Here is a 24,747-nt window from a genome sequence, read left to right on the forward strand (position 1 = left end):
AAAGTAAGTCACAGTCTTTTATAAGATGATTTTACGGGTCTATATTTGTGATGCGGGTTAATCGAACTCATATTTGCAATAAAAATAATACTTATGACATAAAAATTAATATTTTTTTATGAGTCGGGTCAAATAAGAGATCCGTATTACATGACCCATGAAACCATCTCACAGGAGCTGTTGTCATAAATTAATCTATGGCATTTGATTTTGAGTTGATTGAAAGGAAAAAACATATTCATTGTATACAATTGTAAGACCTCAATCGAATAGTTGGTTAATGTATAATACAGACTGGCCTCCAACGCACATGTAATATCTGGCATGTGCACGGTTGATCAACCAACCTCTGTGGCTCATACAGAACTACTGGCCCTTCATGAAGGTCTGAAGCTTGTTAATGGAAAGGGACTTCAAATTCACTAGCTCTCAACGGACTTTCTCTTGACGATGCAAATAGTCATTAGTTTGGAAAAAGATCTTAGTTACGTTGATGTTGCTGCAACTAGGGATAGGTTTTCGGTATACCGTATTAAAAATATTGGTATGAAAAAATTCATACCGATACCAATATCGAAATTTCGAAATTTTGGTATGAAAAAAATCCATACTAATACCGTATAGATACCAAAAAAAAATTTGATATACCAAAAAAATCTATATATCGAAAAAATTTCGGTACGGTATCCCAAAAAATCAATATTTTTTTTCGGTATCCCAGCCCTAGCTGCAACTTTTGTCTGACATCTCTGAGGCCCCAATGGAAGTGTGAAGTTGTTTCATATAGTCGTAGAACGACAAATATGTTGGTCAACAATTGCTCATGTTATTATTTCATCACGTTATTCGATTTTATAAACAAGGACATTTTTTTATTGGTAAATTTTGTAAGAAGACATTACTACTAATCAATAAAAAATTTCAAACATTACCTATCCAAAAAATATTGGGCAATTTGCTCAAAAATCCCCAAATGCAAATATGTTTTGCTTTGGGGTCCCTAGTCATAAAATGTGCTACAAAATAATACAAGATGTGGTACAAAACCATACAAGATGTGGTACAAATTAACAAAAAATGTGGTACAAAAAAGTGGCTAGGGAGTGCAGAGCAAAACATGTTTGGATTGGGGATTTTTGAGCAATTTGCACAAAAATATTGCTAACTATGTTAAACTTTAAATAATCTGTATTATTTGGTTAGTTGATTGAAAAATTAACAGAAAATAGTTTAATAAAGAAAATCAAGGAGGATAAAAGGTAGGCTTTACCAATGTATCACTTTTATACTATTTCTTAACTTTATTTGATAAATTATTTCTTATCTTAAAAATAAAATCTAAAAAAAATAGCACATTGCAAGAAAATAATGAAAAAGGTTTAGTAGTAATTTCTGAATGCTGTACAAAAACCCGGTTCGTTTTCTTGAAACAGGAAATCACAAAACATGCTCCCATAAATGAATCGAACACAAATTCCAGAAAAAAGATTTATTGATTCAGCTACAAAAGCAGGGAAACCAACGCAGATCACAGCTCTCGAAGGCCGAAATTTCAAAAGAAATTTGCGAGGAGGAAGAGCAGATATAGCTTCCTTGATCATTATCCGATGGCGGTAATTCTGCGATGCGAGATCTGTATCCGTTTTGATTTGTTGGTCTTTTTCAGTGGTGAAATTGATGGACGGGACAATTCATGCTGCGTTTATGTGCTACTGCTTCAATTTGGAATTTTTTTGGTCACTTTGTTATTGTTTCTTCAGGATTCTTCGGGCACGACGCTCATGGATCTGATAACTTCGGATGGTTCATCGACGAAGCTCCCCGCAGCATCGTCTGCTACGGCGCCGCCGCCGATTGATTCGTCGGCGAACGTGGCAGTCGGTGCGCCGGTGCCGGTGGCGGTGGAGAGGAGGTCGAAGAAGGGGACTCTAATGCAGATCCAGAGTGACACTATCTCTGCTGCTAAAGCGGCTTTCAATCCCGTCCGCACTAACATTATGCCCCAGAAGCAGAAGAAAAAGGTATTTGTTGTGGTTAAGAAGATGTAGAGTCGTGCACAGCGTTTGTCTGGATTTAATTGCGTAGTTGCTCTATTCCTTGAGTTCCTCAACTGTGTTATTTCCATATTGTTGACATCTAGCTAGCAAGTTTGTGACTTTATGGAGTCTAATTTTTTATCAGGCTAAGCCGCTAAGTTTCTCTTGCGATTGTGATGGTACCCTTCTGGGACTAATTTGATTGTAATTGGTGCATAATAATGTTGACATTTTCAATTTTTGTTTTTTTTTGTCTTATTACATGGCAGCCTGTGTCTTATGCTCAACTTGCAAGGAGTATTCACGAGTTAGCAGCTACATCCGATCAAGTACCTGGCGTTTTCTTGAAGCTGATAGATTGTCCTCTTGCTTTATGATGATTTTCTGACTTGGTGATTCTCCTTTTTGGTTTGGTGACTCTGTAGAAAAGTTCACAAAGGCAATTGGTGCATAATGTATTCCCCAAGCTCGCTGTATACAACTCTGTTGATCCATCCTTGGCTCCATCTCTTCTAATGGTACAAAAACTCCATAGCCATTAGAATTTCTTCTAATTTTTGCTCATGAAACTAACACACGCTCTTGTGATATATGAATCATTATAAGTTGCTATGGGATCTGTCTTTGTTGTTTTGAAACATGGACGTGGGTTCTGCATGCGAGTCTGATTGCGTATTCCTGTGTCGAATTTCACTTCTTGCAACTATGAAGGAGTTATAACTGTTGCACTAAATATTTCATTCCACTAAGATGGACTTTGTGGTCTAATTCTTAACATGATTCATCGAGAGATTACACTGTCCATATTTTATGTTGAGGAAGTTGTTATATCAAGACACAAGTAAGTAAGTAACATTAGTCATTACAGCTGGAAGAAGTGCATCAGGAACTTTCATAATACACAAACTCTTGGATATGGCTTTGAAGTTGAGATGATGACAATAGTGAAGTGCTATGAGCTCAAGAACATAGAAGACTTACTGTTGCATCAGAGACCTTTAATTTCATTTTATAGGACATACTGGTTAATGTCACAATTCGTTGTTAAGAAGATGAGAACAAGTACATATTTGTTGAGGAATAAAGGGAATTATTTATTGTCAGTCGCATAGTTTGTTCTGATCGTCTGACCTTATCATCTTTAATGTTTAGAAATCAGTTTCCTACTAAACCTGTTGCACTAATTTTGTTCAAGTATTTTAAGTTGCTTGTAACAGTCATTTTTTAAAATGAAAATTTGATTAGTTCTGCAATTTTTTATAACTGTAGCTTGACCAGCAGTGTGAAGATAGGACTGTATTGCGCTATGTTTATTATTACTTGGCTAGAATTCTATCAGATTCCGGTTCGCAAGGTTTAAGTCCAGGTGGTGGTATTCCTACTCCAAACTGGGATGCTTTAGCTGACATCGACACTGTTGGAGGGGTGACAAGAGCTGATGTTGTCCCTAGAATAATAGAGCGTTTAACTTCGGAGGCTTTAAATGAAGAAGTTGAATGTGAGTGGATAGCTTTTTTTCCTTGTTTTGCAAAGCATAATCATGCTTATTGTTTTTTGCTGTGTGGTTTTTTATTACAGTATATAAATTGAAAAGTTGTTAATTTCTCAACAGAATGAGTGAGTTATTTTGTGCTAATCTAAAGTAGTTTGTATATGGTCAACTAGTCGTCACTGCAAGAGTAGGCTCTTTTGTTAAGTACAGTTACCAATAGTAGACTAAATCAAGGAGCAAGGATACATATTTTTTGTGCAATATTGTTTGAAATCTTAACAATCAGGACACACATTTTTTCCTGTCAGCATACGCGAGTATGCCCATTGTGCGATTTTGAACTCGTTTTAAATTTGATGTTATTGTGTTGGAGTTATAGTATGTGATTTATTACGTTGACACATGGAATCCGCCTCGCGAAGCCTGGTCCCCGCCTGGGTGCTAGGCTGTGATCTGGCGCCCGACTAGCTTAGTGAATTTTAGAATCTTGCTTGCGTGCAACTCTTAATGGTTTTGAGTTGTTATTTCCACATTGTTGGCTCAATATGCGACCAATGTCCACGTGACACTCAGGATGTTAATAATTGATCTGTATTGTTGTTTCAGTTTGGGTGTGAGGAAATTTGTTAAAGTATAAAATTAATTGGATCTCCTCTTCTATAAGTTCAAGTTTTTGAGAAATGGTTTCTAACAAAAGGAGTGATTTCATGATTTGAAATCTGGGGGAATGTTGGGGATAAAAGGAGTGTTTGTGGGAAACATGGATTGTTGCGGTTGTTTAGGTGTTTAAAGTGATTGTCTTTGTGTGGGCTTTATTTCTTAAGAAATTGTACTATATATTGGCAGCATAACGAAATGATCTAGAGTTGGATGTGCTTAATTCCATTGAAATGGAGTTTGCTTTATGGGTTAGTCTACTAGCTAATACATTGCCTTGCTGGGTGGCAGGAGGCCTGGTTGATAGGGGTTGGGTTGGTGACATGTTCCGTGTTCAAGTGCGAAGACCTAAAGAACACTTTCTGTTTTATATGTCATGCACTTTTATTCTTGTTTATCTTTATGATTTGAAAGTCCATGAGCCTTCATTTATCTGGCAAACTAACTTCTCTTTTGCTTGGGACCCTATTGTAGTGAACCTTTTAACTTATTCTGCACATAATAAACTTGATAAAGGAGTCCAGGAAAGAGGAAAAACTTGATTTTGAAATCAGTTTTCTTAGTTCTTTATTCATAATCATATACCAAATGCCGGAGCTTATCTATCACGTGACACGTCTTTTGATTAAGATCAATCATGTTCCTCCTAGAGTCTTAGACACATTGAATTCAAACTCTTTAGGAACGATATTTGATAATTTCTGATTCATTCTAATCAGTGTTGCAAGTCAGCAGTAGCTGACTGATACATCTATCTCTAAAAGCTGCAGGGAATCATGTCTACTCCAGCTTACAGTAGAGTCTTAACTGAACTGAATTTTTTTGTAAGGTTCTGCTTCCTACTGCATGACATATTTTTGTAAGAGATGTAAAGAGCCTGTAATCCTTCTTCTCCTTCATACCTTTTCCCTTCTCTAAAAGTAAAATTGAATCAGAGATGAAAGACAATATGTGATTAGTTTGTGCTTTTGAATTAGTTTACTTGCCTCGAAATTTACAAGTTTGTGTATGCTTTCTAGCTAAAATTGTTCATTGATATTTTCTTGTTTTATTTTGTTTTGAAGTTCATGCACGGAGACTGCAAGCCTTAAAAGCTTTGACTTATGCACCTTCTAGCAACTCTGAAATTTTGTCTAGGTTGTACGAAATTGTGTTCGGCATTCTGGATAAGGTTTGTATTCCCACACCAGTGGTTTGCCCTATTTATGTCTTTTAGGATATTCTATGACGACGTCTTGCTCACTTTTTTTGACATGTGATTATTGGTTGGTAATGTTTAAAACTGCAAATCATTACTTATTTTGAGTTATACTAGGGTGTTTAGATCTAACACATTGTTTCATATGGTTTGGTGCATTCTCATAAAAAGTGTTCTAAAAAGCGCGGATTAAGTGAAGAGTGAAGAAAAAGCTTTGATTCGGGCAAAAACATGGAAAAAGAGGTCCACCTAAGGTTGACCACATTAAGCTAAAAAAAGCGAGATTAAGCATGATCTTTTTAGAATTTTTTTTGTTTTGTTTTGATCAAAAACACTAAAATTATATAAACAGAATGAGGTAATAATTCCAAAAGGCGGATGAGAGATCGACGCATAGAACCTAAAGAAATAATAACCGAGTAAATTAACCCAAAGCTAGTCTCCATTCCTTATACAAGTCTGAGATCGCAACAGACTGGAAATCTGTAATTTTAGATGCCCAAGTAGGGACTCTGAACTTTTTAGAAAACAAATTAAGTTAACTTTTAACCTTTTTTTGAATTTTACTTTATCTTTTATTTTATTTTTTTTCATAAAAGTTAACTTTTAAATTTTAAATATTTGATAACATAAATTTTTTTAAAAAAAATCTAGAGACACCGAAGTATTTTTTTTACTGTTAATCTCAATTGTAAAAAATTCTCTGACATTCATACATTTATTCTCGTGTCTTGTATGTTTATGTGATATTTAATATATTGATTAACTTGATATAATTAAAATTATAGTAAAAAGTAAAAGTGTTTTTTCAATCATAATCTTGTACAGTTGTACTAAACCCGCCTAAGCTTGTGAATTTTGAAGTTTGACCTTAACGCTTCGTGTGCTTCGTGCTTGAAGTTTGATCTTAGCGCTACATCACTCTTCAGGTTTTTAAAACCTTGCTCATAACATCAGTAGTTTTGTGCCTTTATGTTCAGCTTAGTGGCGTTTGATTTGTGAGTCAGTTCATTAAAACTAAAGAAAAGAAAGTACTATTGGTTGGTTTGGTTTTGTTCTCAGCTGTCATCATGTTGCCGTCCCCGTCTGGCAGAAAATTTTGTTGTGTTATTTTTGTTTTATTCTTCTCTTGGTGGACTTGCGTCAGGGAGATTTTGAGGTGAAATTCATGAGCAAGGGGCTTGAGTTTGTTTGGTCATGTGAATTATTGTTTGATAGCCTGTTATGATATTCTTTTTTTACTCAATAATTGAGAGGAATAATCTTCTCCAAGTAATTGATGAAGCAGCAGCAGCTGTGGTTATTGGTCTCGTTATTATATCTCATAATAATTATTTCTGTTGCTGTTACATGGTTTCTGTAGCTGTTCATTGTTCAGAACATTTAACGTTGGAAAATGAGATTATTAGCATGTAATCTTTTCCAATGATGTTAAAACCTAAAGCAATTCAAGAGTGTCATTAGAAGAGCGTTGGGAAAAGATCAAGATACAAACTACTACTTGGATTGGATCACATAAAGAGTTTAAGAGAGTTTCAGTCTCAGATTTATTAAGTGATTGGGTGTTTGTTTACTGTTGATATGATTAGTGATTTGGTCTTTTCTTTTGTCGTACGTGGATCACTTGTCCGCCTCTTGTAATGAATAGCTTTTATATATTTAATAAATTATTGTTTCTTATATAAAAAAAAAAACCTAAGCAATTTGGAATTCTGCAGTGTTACATTAGTATTTTTACTGCAGGTTGCCGACCCTCAGAAACGAAAGAAAGGTATCTTTGGAACGAAGGGCGCCGATAAGGAGGTAAACTTACCCAGTTTTGTTAGATTATTGGTTTTGGCATTAGCTTATTTCTGCAGTTTTCTTAGATAGTTCGCCACCTTAATATGCTGGCCCTGATATTGTAGTTTGTTGATTTGTTCTATACTGGATTCTGACTCGAGGCGGATATTATTTTGCCGCCATACCTGGAAAAGAATAATAAATAAGAAAAGTTTGCTTTGCAACTCAAATCTGCTTTGCCTGTGACCAACCTCTAGTTGCCCCATTATATGAACCTGCATCATATTGGGTATTTTCCGGTTCTGAATCTCATCAGGCATGATCTCTCACTGTCTTGGAAATTCTATTGATTTAGCTCTTTTATGCATCACATTCCATGATAAACCCTCGTGTGCTGTGCACCACTGGTCTGTGGAAGGCTCCTTTTGCAGACAGCACAGAATAATTGAACAGAACAGCTTAAGAATCCATTCTATTTTGCTTTATTGTTTTAAAATCGATCTCATGAATTTCAACTGAATAATGTTGTTACTGTTTGAGAAACCAGAACAATTAAGAAGGCAGTCTCAAGAGCAGGAGCTCCTTTTCACGGTGCATTGCTGAAATTTATACGTTTGCAACAACTACATGTTGCACGTATAGAGAGTTCACATCTTGTTTCTGTCTTACCCTCTTTATCCAGGTGGGGGAATTGAAGTCCCTGAACTAGAGAGTGTCAAGGATCATGATTTAGTGCAGTTAATTGTACAAACATATTGCTCGTAGCTATTTCAGATAAGTTGGTTGTCCTGTTGTCCAACCGTAAAATTCACTGCAAACTCTCACAAAACCAAATTGAAAGTGGACTGAAGGATCTTATTGTCCTTCCTAATCTGTCTTCTGGAATATCTTTAGCCAGTGTCATTAGGTTCAACTGTATTGTCTTGACTTGTCTGATACTCTTCCTTGGAAAACCTATTAATGGTGCCATGTTGGTGAAAGAATATGACTTACTTCAGTATGCCTTTTTAGAGCACCTAAAACGCTGTTACTTTCTTACCCTCCCAAAAAAAACTGTTACTTTAACTATATGCTGCATTACCTTCATGTATTTATTTTATATATGATTGTCAGGATATGAAATCCATGTTTGAATATCTTTGGTTCTTCGATGGTGTATGTACTGGAAATGGTTTATTCAAAACATTTATATTTGGTTCTTCGATGGTGTCTGTACTGGAAATGGTTTATTCAAAACATTTATATTTATAGCACACTGATATTTTAATTCTTATTGTCTTGTTTTGAGCATTCAAGTAATAGCGTCTTCTTTTTACTGTGTTGTGGATGATCATCTATCAGTCTGTCATTCGAAGCAATTTACAATACGCAGCCATTAGTGCCTTGAGAAGACTCCCTCTAGATCCAGGAAATCCGGTATTTCTTCATCGTGCAGTACAAGGGTTAGCTACCTTTCTTTTTTGTGATGTTTTGATCTAAATGAATCATGCAATAAAGCATAATAACTAATATGTCAAATACCGAATTCTAAATTTTGTTTTGCATAGTTGGTGTGTTGGTTTTCTAACTCAGATCCAAACCTTGAGACTTCTGTCATTGTCAATAGTTACTTTTACTTTTTTGTTTTATGTACCCTCTTCATTTTAACTTTTCGACATAAAGTAGCTTCACCGTTGATCAATTCCTAGATTTTTTTTGTTTTTATTCTTGTTTCTTATGTTTTGATTGTGGAATTAAAGTTACAATGCTGAAGGACTATAGAATAGAAATGGCCTTTTCTGGTGATCTTTTATGCATATATTCTCTCTGATTAAAGTGAAAGAAAAGCAGGAGATTACAGTTGAGATTTCTGATTCAAGTATCCTTTCGGCCATTTTCATACACAAAGCTAAGGAATGGTTTAGATTAAATGGCAACAAAGGTTTACTTATCAGCCACAATGGTTCTTTCCTTTCCATGTTTTTTTTTCATTTTACTGCTCGATTGGAGATAGGTGATTTCTTATCTTTTTGGCCGTCAATCTAATCATGTTGCTTCATAATATTATTAGTATTGCAATTTTTTGGTGGTTTTCTTTATTTTTTTTAAGGTTATGATTAACTTCTTCCATGACCCGTGGTAGTCTTCTCTTCTGCATTCAAGTTTACACAATATTGCCGACACCGTTTCAACAAATTAACGCTTGCAATGATAAAATTGTTCCGTTATGAGTTTCATGAGCTTATTGCCAAACCAACATGGCAGAGTAATAACAGGACACATGGAGTACTAATAGTTTATTCTTGCTGGCTGAATTTCAACTATCAATTGGAGTGACGAAGTTTGATTCGGTTGAGATTCAATTGTTTTATTTTCCATCAATTTCTTATTTTTACTTGTACTCGTGAAAACAAGCTAGAGTGCCGAATTTTTTTTTATTTTCCTATTGAATCTTATGACTTTTGAACAAGGGTTTCAGAGAATATTGTTTATTTTGCTGCAATTGGTTTGAAAAATAGTTTTTGATTTCATGGAATATTTCCACCAGAAGATCTGAATTTGCTCATTGACTTGATTTTTCATAATGTCACGCATATGATTGGTTTTTAACTGTTGGTACTATGTAAATATATTCTTCATGGACTATTTAGCGTTTTACATTAACATCATTTCATTTGAGATACATTTACATCGGTACACGTAATTCTTAGGCCATTTGAATATTGTTGCAGTGTTTCATTTTCTGATCCCGTAGCAGTGAGGCATTCTCTGGAAATTCTATACGATTTAGGCACAAAAGATCCCTATGCAGTTGCAATGGCTTTAGGTAATGTGATCGCGTTGCGCCTTGAAACTTGTTCCATTATCTTGTGTTTTGATATGCTACCTGGCGTCAGTTGTTTAGTTTTTGGGAAGTAGCATTTAAGAATTCTATTGATGCTATGCTTATATTCTTTATTCCTGGACTTCAAAGACGGCTCTGTAAAGGTCCTTTCAGTGGAAAAATCCTTACCAAAGCTAAGCAAACTGACTGAAACTTAAAATTCATATTCATGACCTGCATTGGAAATAAGTATCATGGTCAAAACAACCATATTATTTATTTATTTATTTATAATAAGAAACAATATTATGTTATATTAACTAAAAGTGATAATTACAAAAAGCAGAAAAGTTGTCCGCACGACCTAACACAAAAACCGCAACATATTGACAGCAGACAAAACACCAATTCCTAGATAAATCTGAAACCAAAAATATCTTAAAGACTTAAACTCCTTATGCTTCTGGATCTAGCTAGGGTAGCTCGTAAAATGATATTTATGGGATCACAATGTTTGCTGGTATCACAAGTTCTAATTTAGAACGACAAATCACACCATTCTTTCTGTTCTACACTTCAGGGATAATCCCTGTGAGTAAATTCCAAGTTCTTTCTCACTGAACCTTCTCAATTCAATTACAATGCTTCTAGATGTCGGTTCCTCAGGGATGGGGGTAATGTAGGAGCAGCCTACTATTCAGGCATTATGAAGTGTCCCTACAAGTTCTGTAAGCTGGGGCAAGCAGACAACCAGAACACACTTCCGCCAAACACTCTCACCCACATTTACAACACTCATAGACAGGCATATCCTGTAATCCAGATCGATAAGGGAACTCTTTCAAGAAACGTGTTAATTTTCCTTTTGGAACTGTTAGGCCTACGAGCAAACATGTTCTTTCAACTTCTGTCCTGCCACAATACACCTTGTATCACTGCTTCTATAACGTTATACACTCATCTTATTTTGGATTGTAGATTTTGGACAAATTTTTCACCATATATTTTCTGGCTTTTGCAGGGAAGCATGTCCAACCTGGTGGTATGTTCGCGATTATTTGTTTCTGCCTTAATGTTTTATTAAATTACAAAAACCGGTTTTATCCTGTAATAGCTTTTCTCCACGGAACATTAAAATCGGCTTTAGAGTTCCTCGTACGGTTACCTTCATCTCATTTTCTATGAATCAGGGGCTCTTCAGGATGTTCTCCACTTACATGACGTTCTTGCTAGAGTTGCACTTGCTAAGCTGTGTCATACTGTGTCTAGGGCTCGTGCATTAGATGGTACTTTATAACTACTGAACTTTATGCCTGTTCTTCGCACTTCAAGATTTCATTTTCATAGGTTTGATCTCAATTTATGAGAATGCTAATGATGCTTTCGTTGCAAGTTTAGAACGTCCTGATGTCAGGTCTCAGTTCAATTCCTTACTGTATCAACTCCTCTTGGATCCCAGTGAAAGAGTTTGTTTCGAGGCTATACTTTGTGTACTGGGTAAATCTGATAATTCTGAGAGGTACGCATGAAATATGCACAATCTTTTTTTATCAACCAATTGTTGTTTTCAACTTCTTGTGATTTGCTGTCCACGTCAAGTAAATATGTACTTAGACAATTTCATTTGCTATTTTGTTTCTATCATTCAATATAGGACTGAGGAAAGAGCTGCTGGGTGGTATCGTTTGAGCAGAGAAATTCTCAAGCTTCCTGATGCAGCTCCTGCTAAGGATTCTGGTTCTGAGGCGAAAGAAGCAGTTCCTCCGAAGTCCAGCAAAGAAAAATCTTCGAAGACTCGGCGACCACAGCCATTAATTAAACTTGTCATGCGCAGGTCATTTACCCTCTTTAACTTGTACTGTATATTTGCGTGCATGCATAAGCTATTAATATGCTTTTAGGCTTGGGTGTTTATGGGGAGATCTTTTTATTAGGTTTGTGGAGGGTGTTTTGACAAGCTTTGGACTTTACATGTCATGCTGTTTATTTTCAGGTTGGAAAGTTCATTTCGTAGTTTTTCGCGGCCTGTATTGCATGCAGCAGCAAGGGTTGTACAGGAGATGGGAAAAAGTCGTGCTGCTGCCTTTGCATTAGGTTTACAGGATATAGATGAAGGGGCCAATGTCAATACTTTTTCCGAAAGCAACGATTCATATGATCAAGATATAAATCCAACTGCACCAGAAGGTATCAACAATGATTGGTTGAATCTATCACAGTAACAAATTGTTTTCCCAAATTTTCTTCAACCTCTGATTTGTAATGAACTGCTTTAATTGAATGCAGTCAAGTGTGGCAAAGTGTTTTTATGTTATCCTACAAAATTCGTACATTTTGCGAATATTTCTGCCTTTATAAATTTATAAAACCGTCACATAACTGCAGGAGAAAGATTGAATTTTTGTATCTCTGCATAAGTTTTCTCTTTTATTTTATTTTATTTTTATTTTTTTTGACTTCACAAATTCTATTTTTTATCCTCTCGTCTTCTGCTGCTAGGTATCCGTAGAGTTCCCTCTTTATCTAGTGAAATGGGTGCTAAGGACTCAATTGCGAGCTTACTGGCTTCATTAATGGAAGTCGTCCGAACCACTGTTGCATGTGAATGTGTGTATGTTCGTGCAATGGTGATAAAAGCGCTGATATGGATGCAAAGTCCACACGAGTCTTTTGATGAACTAGAATCCATAATTGCATCTGAACTTTCGGATCCATCTTGGCCAGCAACCTTACTGAACGATATATTGCTAACATTGCATGCTCGTTTCAAGGTACCCAGGAAAATGAGGAAGTAAAGCTACCTTGATTGATAATTTACTTTTATTGTCACGAGTTAATCTGTAATTGGCAGATTTAAACTGTTTACTGTGGAGCCAAAAAGTCAATTGTCAAAATACTGAAGATATATGGGTTCTTATCAAACCATATTTAACTATAGAATGCACAACTGTAATTCTACATTGAAGTTGAAATTTAACATCCCATTGTACGACTTTAATTTTCTAAAAATTTCTTGTTCCCATCAAGTTTACCATGCCAGAAGGACCTCAGCAGAGATTTTTGACTTTTGTCATATTTGTTCATGCCAATACAGTATCATACTCACAATATCGTTAAAATTTTGACATCTTTGTGATTTTTTGTAAAGTAGTACTCTCTGTACATTAAATTCTAAAACATGGATGAATGGTGATGGAAGACTTATATGATTGATAAAGTGCAGCAAATAGCCTTTTGTATCTCAATGTGAAATGACATTTCAAACTCAAGGAGCTAGATTTTTTTGGCAATTTAAACACAAGTTTCAGAGGAAAGAGCTCGATTTTATAGCTTGTTAATTGCAAATATATCAAGACATTTGATGCATACCATCATTCTAAATGCTAAGGATCCTCTTAGGGCAATTAATGATTAAAACCAATTAATCATATATAAAACAAATACTCAAAAAGAATAATTCAAAATTTTTTTTTTTTTTTGTTTGTGAATAGTACCTGGCTAGATCCGCCAACTTCTGCGGATCGAGCACGGCACATTTTTCAGCTTCTCTGTTTTGGAAAAATCAGGGCTGAATTGTTTGCTTGGCATTTGATTTTGCCTACTAGTTTCAGTTATATATTTTCATGTGTTTTGGATTATGCGTACAATTTGAAATTGAGGACTGTGGTAGTCCTCATTTTAAATAGGGTCATATGTTAATTTTCCTGCATACATTTGCTCATCTTTTCGTTCTTGCGTTAATTTTTTTTAACGTTTGTGGTTCATTAGGCTAGTCCAGATATGGCTGTGACTCTTCTTGAAATTGCTAGGATATTCGCAACCAAAGTTCCAGGGAAGATCGATGCTGATGTGCTCCAACTTCTGTGGAAAGTAATTTAAAATGACCTAGTCAGATCTCTTACATTAGTTTTGATTTTCACTTCTTTGCCTGATCAGCATGTGTTTGTAGACTTGTTTGGTTGGAGCTGGACCTGATGGAAAGCACACAGCTCTGGAAGCTGTAACGATAGTTCTTGATTTACCACCTCCCCAACCTGGCTCGGCCTTGGGATATAGCTCAATTGACAGGGTGTCTGCTTCTGATCCAAAGTCAGCACTTGCACTGCAGCGATTGGTTCAAGCAGCAGTAAGTGATTTGATCAATTAATTGATCTTGTATGTATGTTTACCTTGTGGTAATTTCTTATTCTATTTATATTGCGTGGATTAATTTTTCTTGCCATTTGCTTATTTGTGCCTCTATTTAATGTAGGTTTGGTTTCTTGGAGAAAATGCAAATTATGCGGCTTCTGAATATGCTTGGGAGTCAGCAACCCCACCTGGTACTGCGTTAATGATGTTGGATGCAGACAAAATGGTTGCTGCCGCCAGCTCTCGTAATCCTACATTAGCTGGTGCTCTGACTCGACTCCAAAGGTGTGCTTTTAATGGAAGCTGGGAGGTATATACTTTGTAGTTTGGCTTTCTTCCATATGGTCTCATCGCACAAGTTGATAAATATTGATGTTTGAGCCCATTTTATGCTAGACATTTTAAAAGTTTTACTTCTGTGTTACTGCTTCTTGGATTTTACTGTCTATCAACACCATAAAAATATGATAGGAAACTTTTCTGAGAAGGATTTTTGTAGTGAAACATATTAAAATAAACTTGCCCCTGCGTAACTGATTAGTGAAACAACCCAGCAGACGAGGTGGCTTTCTCAATGGTCCTTGTTTTATAATAATTTTACTTGGTATTTTTCCTCTTTTTGCTAGATGCTTAGGTGTTGCGTAATTTTGTGCCCGCAAGTGCACGGTGTCAAGTTTTAATATATGATGAGTAGAGTATCGTTCCCACGAGGATTGAAAATTTATATTCACACCAAGTCTTGTAATTAAAATAATCTCAACTTTGTTTAGAAAATCAAAGTTTTAAATTTCAATAAACTAAAATAAAATAAAGAATCTAGAATTTGAAGGATGACTTTGGGTACACGATCTGAGACGGGTTCTAGATACAAGATATCACTCGATTTTCATTCATGCAAATCATATCAATTGATTATATCATCTATTCCAATTTATAGGCCAAGAACCCTTAATTGTTATTTACTGCCTCTCCCGAGCGCCGAGTAAATGTTATTATTCTAATACTAATTTCGATATCCCTATCAGAAATCAAACAACAAAATAATTTATCAAGTTCTATGGTTCTCTTTTAATGACCTCAAAGGAACTTGTAGGCCTCCCGATCTCTACAAAAGTCCTAGGTTGTGTTTTCCTACGATCTTATTCAAAATCTCCTCTCCAGAGTGCCAGATTTCAAATAAATATAACAATTCAATTAGTGATCAAGTAATTGAAAGACAATCAAAACAAGAATACACAAATAAATTGTTAAGAATAAATAATAGTTGGCAAAATAATAGTCAAAACATTAAAATTAAATCAAGATCCATCAATCTCTAGAAACAACTAATAAGTTTATAATAAAATAATCAAACACATAGACATATCCAAAAATCTCATCAAAAATCAAGGCAGATAATAAAAATCACAGAGTAGAGTTGATTTTCCGTTCCCCGATGAATTTCCTATGTATGGTGATTCGATTATTCCTTGTCTTTTGCTCCCACGTCTCAAATCCGTGTCCCAAGCCTACTTGAATGCGTAGTTGTGTGTGGTTGTGTTGTTTGGGTGTCGCTTCTTCTCCTATCAATTCTCTCCAAAGTGTGCGGCTCCTCTTGTGCGGCTCCTTTTATAATTGTGCCTAAATATCTCCTTTTATATGCCCCCTAAAATCGTCCAAAGAAAACCCAAAGTTTCCTTCCAAAAAAAATCGCAAAATCTGACTTCGCGACGGCGCGCCCGCGCCTATAGTCTCACACGCCCGCGCATGGCTCTCGGGTATGAAATTCTGCAGCGCGCGACAATTTCAAAAAATCATATCTCACAATCTAACCGTGCTGAAATTTTGACAGTAGTTTCAAAACATCTCAAACTTTATTCTGAACGGTGGAGATCGGATTTGGATGACTCAATAATTTTCAGTAATATTCTGAAGTTGCTGCTTCGTATTTCATCCTTTCGCTTCTTCTTGGTACTTTTGCACCAATCAACTCACAAAAATAACAACAAATATGCATAATACCCACTCAATACATCATAAAAGCCAAGTCATTTTATAAATTAAGTCACTTATCAGTAGGATATATTGTGAAAATAACTATAATACATGCTACTTCTTTGGTTCTTCGATTTTCAGGCAGAACTTAAAATTTTCTTTTTCGGCCCTGATTTTTTTGTTACAGGTCCGGATTATAGCTGCTCAAGCACTGACTACACTTGCCATTAGATCTGGTGAGCCATATAGGCTACAAATCTATGAGTTTTTGCATGCTTTGGCTCAAGGGGGTGTACAGTCTCAGTTCTCAGATATGCACACTAGTAATGGGGAAGATCAGGGAGCTAGCGGTACTGGCCTTGGATCGTTAATAAGTCCCATGTTAAAGGTCCTGGATGAAATGTATGGTGCACAAGATGAACTTATAAAGTAAGCAAAGAGATTTTGTTACCTCCTTAAGGTCTAAATATGTTTTTGAAAAGTTATGTTTGGAGCTTAATTAAATCTTGTACTTGAATGTTCAGGGAGATGCGGAATCATGACAATGCTAAAAAAGAATGGACTGATGAGGAACTTAAGAAGCTCTATGAAACACATGAAAGATTGCTAGATCTTGTCTCGCTCTTTTGTTATGTTCCTAGAGCCAAGTATCTTCCTTTAGGACCAACAAGGTATGACTTCCCCCTTCTGCTTCACTTTGCAGAAACTTGAAAGCCAATTAGTTATCCGAAAAAGTGTTTTTTAAAAATAATTAAAAAATTATCAACTATAGATTAATAAGAAAATTGTGGTTATAACTTTCAAGCATGTAGCACTATTTTTTTCCTAAATATTTCACACTGTGGCCTGTGCTACGGTGTTTGGTCTTTACTCTTCCCTATAGGTGAAGGAATGGCATTTACCTTTGTATTGGTGAGTAAGTGCCTTTCAAATGTTGATAGTTCAGTTTCTTAGTATCTAAGCACAGATAGCGCATTTTAAAAGGTGGCAAATATCAAGCACTGCAGGGATTTAAAAATGAAATTTCTTGGTGTGTGCTATGTCGAAAAGAGAGGGAAACTCAGGATCACATGCTAATACATTGTCCTGTCATGTACGGATTGTGGACTAGAGCTTTGATGGAGATGAGGTTAGTTTGGGTAACACCAAGATTAACGCAGGATTTATTCGCAACAGATCTTGGATATCTTCTAGGCAAGAGGGGGAGAATTTTTTGGACGATGGTGGTTCATAGTATTTGTTGGTCGCTATGGTTGGAGAGAAATGGAAGAATATTCGAAAATATTGAAGTAAGGTTAGAAGATTGTTAGGAAAAGATCAAGATTAGGACTACTAAGTGGAGTAGATCTCTTAAAAGAGTTTAAGAATGTTTCAATCTCAGATTTATTAACAAATTGGACTTTTGCTTACTGTTGATATGATTAGGGAGTTGGTGTTTTCTTTTGTCATTCGCGGATCTCTTGTCCACCTTTTGTAATCATATCTTTCACGTATATAATATATTATCATTTCTCATAAAAAAAAGATGAAATTTCAAAATTTAGAGGAAAAGTTGCTCGTTCAGGTTAATAGCTGTGGCAAAATATTGATTGCCATTGTATTTGAATGTGGAAAAACCATAAGAAAACGCTATAATATAGAAATTCAATTAAAAGAAAAAGGTAATATGATTGTATTGTAAGTTGATAGTCATTCTTGATTGGGTGGTGGTTGCTTGTACCCTCTGGTGGTCTTTGTTGAGAGATTTGGCTGTCTGAGTTAGGAAACAGTATGATGCGTGGAAAAGTTGGGTTTGCGGAAGTATTGAGAATTTCTGGTATGGTGGTGATGCTTAAAAGTCTTTTCACAAATTGTGCTTTATTAGATTTTGATGACACTTTATTCATTTCTCAAATCGAATTGCACTTGTATTGGAAGTAATGTTGCAACCAGTACTTTCATTCTCTCATTTTCTATTCTCTTGATAACTAACAAGCCAATCCAAATCTTTATAATTGCCAAGAATTTGAGAGAATCCCAAGCACGAGGAATTGATCTTATGGAGTTAGTCTAGGTATCTATAAATCAAGCATTTGAATGTTACTCAAATTTTTTTTTTCTTAAAATGACTTTAGTGTATCTAATTTGCCAAAACACAGTTGATTATGCTCATGTTGAAATAGCTGAAGCTTCAGAAATGAGTTTGATGTTCCTCTTAAATCAATAATATGATTTTGGTTAATGGTGAAACCACCCGTATGCATGATAGGATAGATGAAAAAATTGGCCCACATGTTTGCACACGTGGGCCACTTAAGTGCACTTTTTTTTTAATCTTAAATGTTACACACTCCAAGGATTCCACAATTTTGTTGTTTTGAGATGATGTCATCTGTATTGTCTGTTTGTATTTATGTTATGGACAGAATTTCAAGTAGAAATCAATCTGACTACGTTTCTTGTTTCATTTGATTTTGGTAATTGCAACAGTGCAAAACTTATTGACATCTATCGCACTCGGCATAATATAAGTGCATCAACAGGCCTCAATGATCCTGCTGTTGCGACAGGGATTTCTGACCTTATTTATGAAACTACAAGAACCAGGATTCCTGATCTTATCTATGAAAATACTAGAAATATGTCAGTCGAACAAGATGCGCTGGATGATGACCTAGTTAATGCTTGGGCCGCAAACCTTGGTGATGATGGCTTATTTGGAAACAACGCACCTGCTATGAACAGGGTGAGTATTTATCAATCCGTTTACATTTAACTGTTGTAACTTCAATTTTAAGCATGATTGTACCTATATCAGTATCTTTTTCTCAAACAATCTGTTTTCAGTTTTTGAAGCATGTGATGACTACCTGTTTTATGCTAGCTATTTCCCTTCTTAACAGGCTCATGGATGTTATTTTTAGTGTTCTCTTCCTGAAAAAAATCATGATCAATTTTAAGATTTATTGGGAAAGCCCATCCTTTTCAGATATTTTTAACTGTCGGTTTGCTTATTGAGCCAATGAAGAAGATACTCAGGTTAGAGTAATGAATCTAATGATTGATGGCAAATATGTGTCCTAGAACCTATGCCATGCCACTTGCTTAAGATTTCTTAAACACATTTTATTATTTGTCAAACCCAACATAATCGGGTGTTTTGTTTTTAAATGTTGTTATGAATGCCTTGGAAATTAATGTTACAGGGCAGGGGGGGATAGCACAACCATTTTTCCCCTTGAAGCCATATCCTTCTAAAGTTGAGAATTATTATGCATTTGCACTTAAATGATTTTGTGCCTTCTCGGATACTGGAATAAGTAAATGATGCGTAAAATGAATAAAATAGCAATTGATGTGCATTTGTTCTATGCTATTTAGTAAAAGTAATACACATGCAAGGTGTAATACAAAAACTTGTCCTAGTACACAAATTGTAGTATGCTTGATTTCACAACACAGAGCACAACCGATTGCAATATAAATATATTTTTTTATTTTTTAAAAAATTGCAATAAAATTTGTTCATTTTGTTCTTTTCCGTGAAAATCAAGTCCTTCACAATAAAAATTTGTTTTTAAATGTATTTTTCAATTATTTTAGCAGTTCTAGTGATACAAAATCTTTTTAATGAAAATTTTATTGGAATCGAGCCAATACAAATTCTGGTTGGGAGGAGAATTTCTTGTAAGAATTGTATCATGAATTTTTAGTATTGTACATTAATTGCTTTGATAAATTTTCCTTTCTTGCTCAAATAAGATATGACCTTTACTTGGTCTATAGTCTAGCAAGTTTATCAAAATATAATGACGTTTTTGTGGTAAGTTTGGATAAAAAAAACATTTTATCATGTTTGGATTTCTTGGGTGTTTTTCTTTAGAAAAAAGCAGTTTCAATGTTTTCTTAGAAGAAGCAGAAGCAATTTTAATGTTTAGAAGCCAGTAGTAAAGAAGAGCTTCTCTTTTGTTTAGGAGAAAGGTTAAAGCAGATGCTACATGTTTTGGCTTTTTGAAAAGTGTTTGAAGCATTTTTAAATTAGTTTCTCCATCAAAACACTATTTTATGTAGAAATAGTGAATTTTTATTTTAAGGAAACGCTCTTTGTTATAAAAGTTTTCTATCGAAATGCACTATTAATATAACAAATCATCCTATAGAATGAAGTTTTATTTTGATGGCGTTAGCTAATATCATTTAGTTCCATTTTTCTGGAAGCGAATACCTTGTCTGCTTAGCTTCTAATGTTGGACTCTACTATTTGTCATTTTAGCGGTCTGAAAGTAGTGGTTCGAGTTAACATGAAACTTGTAGCCAATAAAGGTATTGTGACCAATGAACTTTATGAGTCAATCTCCAACTCCATCTGGAAGCAAATTTGAAGGGAACAAAAGAATTATGTAACCAAGTTGATATATGTGCTGAAGCAACTTTTTGAACTCCGATAATTTTGGGTTATTTATGCTGTCTGCTTCCATGTAATTTCTGTAACATCTTTGAGACTTCTAACTTGTTCCTATTGTTCTGGTCATGTGTGACATTTTGTTTCTATATGTCTGCTTTCCAACAGGTTAATGAGTTTCTAGCTGGTGCTGGCACTGATGCTCCTGACGTTGACGAAGATAACATTATTTCTAGACCTTCCATGAGTTATGATGACATGTGGGCAAAGACCCTTTTAGAAACAACCGAGATGGAGGTTAGCAATACCAAGCCACTTCATGGCCTAGGTCCCTTAAGTCTATTGGTGGCTGATATTTTTTGGAAATCTATCTTATTCTGCAGGAAGATGATGCAAGATCTGGGTCTTCTTCCCCAGATTCAATTGGATCCGTTGAGACGTCTATATCCTCCCACTTTGGAGGAATGAACTATCCATCATTGTTTAGCTCAAAGCCATCTAATTATGGGTCTTCTCAGTCTTCGGTATGCATCTATAATTTCATTAATACCTCTTTCACGTCCATGTGATAGTTCTGGTGTTCATCTACACTATTGATATACCTTCTGAATGCTATCATACCAAGGCAAACATGCAAAGTTGGCACAGTTTCTTAATTTCCGAAACAAAGTGACGTTTATATTTTTACTTATGAAAGATCTCTCTGGCCAGGCTCTATTATATGCCTATAAATGCTAGGGTTCCTCTGCGCATGTGCAAAATAGTGGATAAACGTTCCTGTATGGGATATGATTTGCTTGAGTTAATTATGCAGGAAAGGGTAGGTGGAAGCAGATACAGTGCGTATGAGGGCCCTGGTTCTCCGGTTAGAACTCTAAACTGTGTGTTTTTCAACTCTCTCTTTTGAAATGAAAAGAAAACAACTCAAATGTTTGACTAATTGCAGATCAGAGAAGAACCACCGCCGTATTCATCGCCTGATCATCGAAGATATGAATCATTTGAAAACCCCTTGGCCCCTGGTTCACGCGGTTTTGACGAAGGGCGAGCTTCAGGGGCTCCACAGTTTGGCAAGGCACTTTATGACTTCACCGCTGGTGGTGAGGATGAGGTGAGTTCAATATAACCACTTATGGACTTCTTTTTATGAAGTTTTGTTGGGCGATCTCTGGGACCAGCTAAAGCTGGAATTCTTGTTTAATTCTCTATGCCCCACCTGCCTACCTTCTTGGAGGTGTTAGCTTTTTTGTCTTTACTCTTTAACACGTTGGTGATGCAGCTAAATCTTACGGCTGATGAAGAAGTTGAGATTGAAGATGAAGTAGACGGCTGGTATTACGTAAGTTTGCTGAAACCTGAAAAATTTTCCCAACCAAATTGTGCTACTTAAAAATGTGATGGTGGATGTTTTTCTCAGTCACGTATTGAAAGTTCTGTGCACTGTGATTGCTATTTTCAACCCACTTCACATCTTAAATTAGTAAGTTGTAGTAGGGTAGTGCACCAAATCCTACCCAAATTCAAAAAGCTGGAATCGTGATGTAACACTGGAATCATCAAAGTTATCCGCATACTGATATGGCATTATTCATTTATTCTATAGATTGATCATATAGTGTCGCTTGAAATTCCGCCTGCTTCATGTTTCTTTACTAGTTTCTCGGCCAATTGTTCCACCTTTTGGAACATCTGTCTTCATTTGTTTAGCTAATGCATTGGCAATTTCAGGTGAGAAAAAAACGTCCCGGGAGGGATGGAAAAATGGCTGGGCTGGTTCCTGTGCTTTACGTCAGTCGATCTTGACTCCAACAATGTTGTCCACACATGAGCCGGATTCCTGATCTTGCACAAACTCAGAAGTTCGTGAAACTCCAGTTTTTGTTAAGAGCCCCATTCACATTTGTTTTCTAAACCTAGATCGGATTGTCATCATGTTGATCTCAGCCGAGGTGCGTCTCATAGATGTCATATATTCATATTGGTGTTGTACCTTATTTCTGCGGTGCTGCGCACTGCAGATAGACCTACGATGGTGCTGTACAGATGTGCAGATCCAAAAGCTATTTACATCACGTTGGTTGTCCAATGACTGCTTGTATAAAGAATTCCGACCTTGTAATTTTGTATCGGCCTCATTTTATTGTTTTAACTCATCTCCATATCCTCTTTGTCCTTGAGAGGTTCAACGGGTAATTATGTCGTTGTAGTTATAACTGAGAGTTTGATTTCAAATAGAGGATTAATGGTATCCATTGTATTTCTAACTTTTCTTTAGATATTTGTGATTTTGGTTTATGATTTTATGTTGATTCGCGATTCTTGCATGTTTATCATTTGTGTTGGGAAATCAAGTATTTAAGTTTTGGTTTGACAAAGTGCTTTAACAAGTCAACTGAACCGAAGAACTAAACTAAGAGCAGACCAGTTGAAGGAAACTAACCAGTTAAAAAGCGCAGACCTATCGAAGGAAACCAACCAGTTGAAGGGCAGACCAGTCGAAGAGGAAGCTAACCAGTTTGAGAGTCAGTCAAGATGCCCTCGTCTGTTCTCAACTAGTTTGAGAGCCAATAGAACAGAAGCAGACCAGTGATCAGTCAAAGCCAGTAACCTTTGGATAAAGATTATCGTACACTGGTACACTCAAACTGTGCCCTCGTCTGTTTTCAACCAGTTTGAGAGCCAGTAGAACAAAAGCAGACCAGTGATCAGTCAAAGCCAATAACCTTTGGATAAAGATTCTCGTACACTGGTACACTCAGACTGTGAAGCTGCATTACAGTGTACTATTTATCGGGAACAATGACATGACAAAAGACAAGAAAACAACTACAATCCAACGAATACATTTGAATTAAGATGACTGTTTTCTTCCCCCTATAAATAGGTATCAAAGGCAATTTGAAAAAGCTGTCGGCTCTCAAGAGAACTCACAAAATACTACCGACTTATCAAAAGGACAACTGGACACTTTTAGTTGTTCACAAACATTTAGTCGAGGAGTTCAAAGTTTACATCGAAGATTATATCAAGAGTCGAAGAACACAAGCACATGTCTTAAGCATATCAGATCAGTTAGGGATCATATTGTGCTAAGTGTTGAGTTATAAACCAAGTGTTGTAAAGTCAGTCATGAGTTGACCAGTTTTGTTGTAACCAATCAGTTGAGGATTGATTTGTATCAAGTTAAATCTAGGAGTTTTGAGATAGGCTGGGGGGTACGTCCTAGTCTTAGATCGGGGTTGCACAACAGGATTGTGTCACTCAAAGTCTTCTAGTACCCTAGGAGTTCTGGGATAGACAATGAGTAAGTCCTAATCTTGGAGTGAGCTGTTACATTTAGGGATGAAAATGGGTCGGGTCTAAATCCGTCCACGCATCGAGACGGGTCTAGACCCGCCTAAGCGGATCCACAAGCGGGTATGGGGCGGGTCTCGGGTTTGGCCAAACCCGCCCCGCCAAAGTATATATATATATATATATATATATATATAAATATAAAATATATATGTAATATTAATAATATATAATTATATTTTTATATTAATAATTAATATTTTATCCATAATTTGATTGTATAATATAATTGGATTGAAATGAATTTATTTTATTATGATATGTTTAGTATAAAAATGTATCATTATAATGTTTTTTGCGTAATAGTTATTAATTAATTACAAGTTGATAAATTTTAATTTGTGAGAATATTTTTTTTGTCTTAAATATTATCAATATATATTTAAAATTAAATTTAATGATTTTTGTTAATTTTTAAACTTTTAAATTTTTTAATTTAATAAATTTAAAATTATTTTATTTCTGAAGGGTCCAACGAGTCTAACCCGGATTGGACCCGTCGGATTCGCGGGGCGGGTCTCGGGTTTAGCCAGACCCGTCCAGTTGCCATCCCTAGTTACATTCATTGTAAAGTCAAAGTTTTTTAGTGGATCTTTCCGAGATGAAAGAAGTGGTGAATTATGAGCAATTAAGTCTTCGAACATACAGAAACAAACTGTTGTGTTGATTACTTTTTGTTGAACACACACACAACCAGTAGAATCATCTTGCATAATTAGTTGACATCATTCCTCATCTAAGCTGGTTGATTGACATAGATACACGAGAAAGATTAGAACTCAATTGCTAACCCAACTGAACTTACATTTGAAGATAGATCAGTCGACTACTCTCATCAGTTGAGCAGAGAAGCTCCAGTCTAGCTCAAGGAGACCTGTCGACCCCAAAAATCGATCCTTACAAGTGGTATCAGAGCAGGTTGTTTTTGAAAGAGCATTT

The 24,747-nt window shown here is 35.7% G+C and overlaps 1 protein-coding gene across 2 annotated transcripts; it reads left to right on the plus strand.

Annotated features, from left to right (window-relative positions):
• The first annotated feature begins 1,431 nt into the window (after window positions 1-1,431).
• Window positions 1,432-22,718, plus strand: LOC140886552 (uncharacterized). 2 transcript variants are annotated; one of them, XR_012151603.1, is made up of 28 exons: window positions 1,432-1,613; window positions 1,761-2,021; window positions 2,306-2,365; window positions 2,462-2,554; window positions 3,306-3,534; window positions 5,250-5,356; window positions 7,127-7,186; window positions 8,507-8,607; window positions 9,877-9,971; window positions 10,990-11,010; window positions 11,159-11,254; window positions 11,367-11,487; window positions 11,623-11,802; window positions 11,962-12,155; window positions 12,468-12,739; window positions 13,737-13,838; window positions 13,918-14,094; window positions 14,221-14,409; window positions 16,261-16,502; window positions 16,598-16,744; window positions 18,543-18,798; window positions 20,623-20,751; window positions 20,838-20,978; window positions 21,269-21,319; window positions 21,401-21,565; window positions 21,734-21,793; window positions 22,183-22,403; window positions 22,473-22,718. XR_012151603.1 is itself a non-coding variant. In XM_073293186.1 (27 exons), the coding sequence occupies exons 1-27, from the start codon at window positions 1,608-1,610 to the stop codon at window positions 22,255-22,257; spliced, it is 3,630 nt and encodes a 1,209-aa protein (XP_073149287.1). In that variant the 5' UTR covers window positions 1,432-1,607; the 3' UTR covers window positions 22,258-22,718. The 2 variants fall into 2 exon arrangements, 1 of the variants encoding a protein (XP_073149287.1); XM_073293186.1 differs by having other exon boundaries at window positions 22,183-22,718.
• The last annotated feature ends 2,029 nt before the right edge of the window (window positions 22,719-24,747 follow it).

The sequence above is a fragment of the Henckelia pumila genome, chromosome 3 (assembly GCF_033568475.1).
Source record: "Henckelia pumila isolate YLH828 chromosome 3, ASM3356847v2, whole genome shotgun sequence".
Taxonomy (NCBI): Eukaryota; Viridiplantae; Streptophyta; class Magnoliopsida; order Lamiales; family Gesneriaceae; genus Henckelia; species Henckelia pumila.

Excerpts from the sequence above, each read along its gene's own strand:
- LOC140886552 (XM_073293186.1), top strand. Across the intron at positions 11,255-11,366 it reads TAGGGCTCGTGCATTAGATG|AACGTCCTGATGTCAGGTCT; the intron begins GTACTTTATAAC and ends TTGCAAGTTTAG. Across the intron at positions 21,320-21,400 it reads ATGAGGGCCCTGGTTCTCCG|ATCAGAGAAGAACCACCGCC; the intron begins GTTAGAACTCTA and ends GACTAATTGCAG.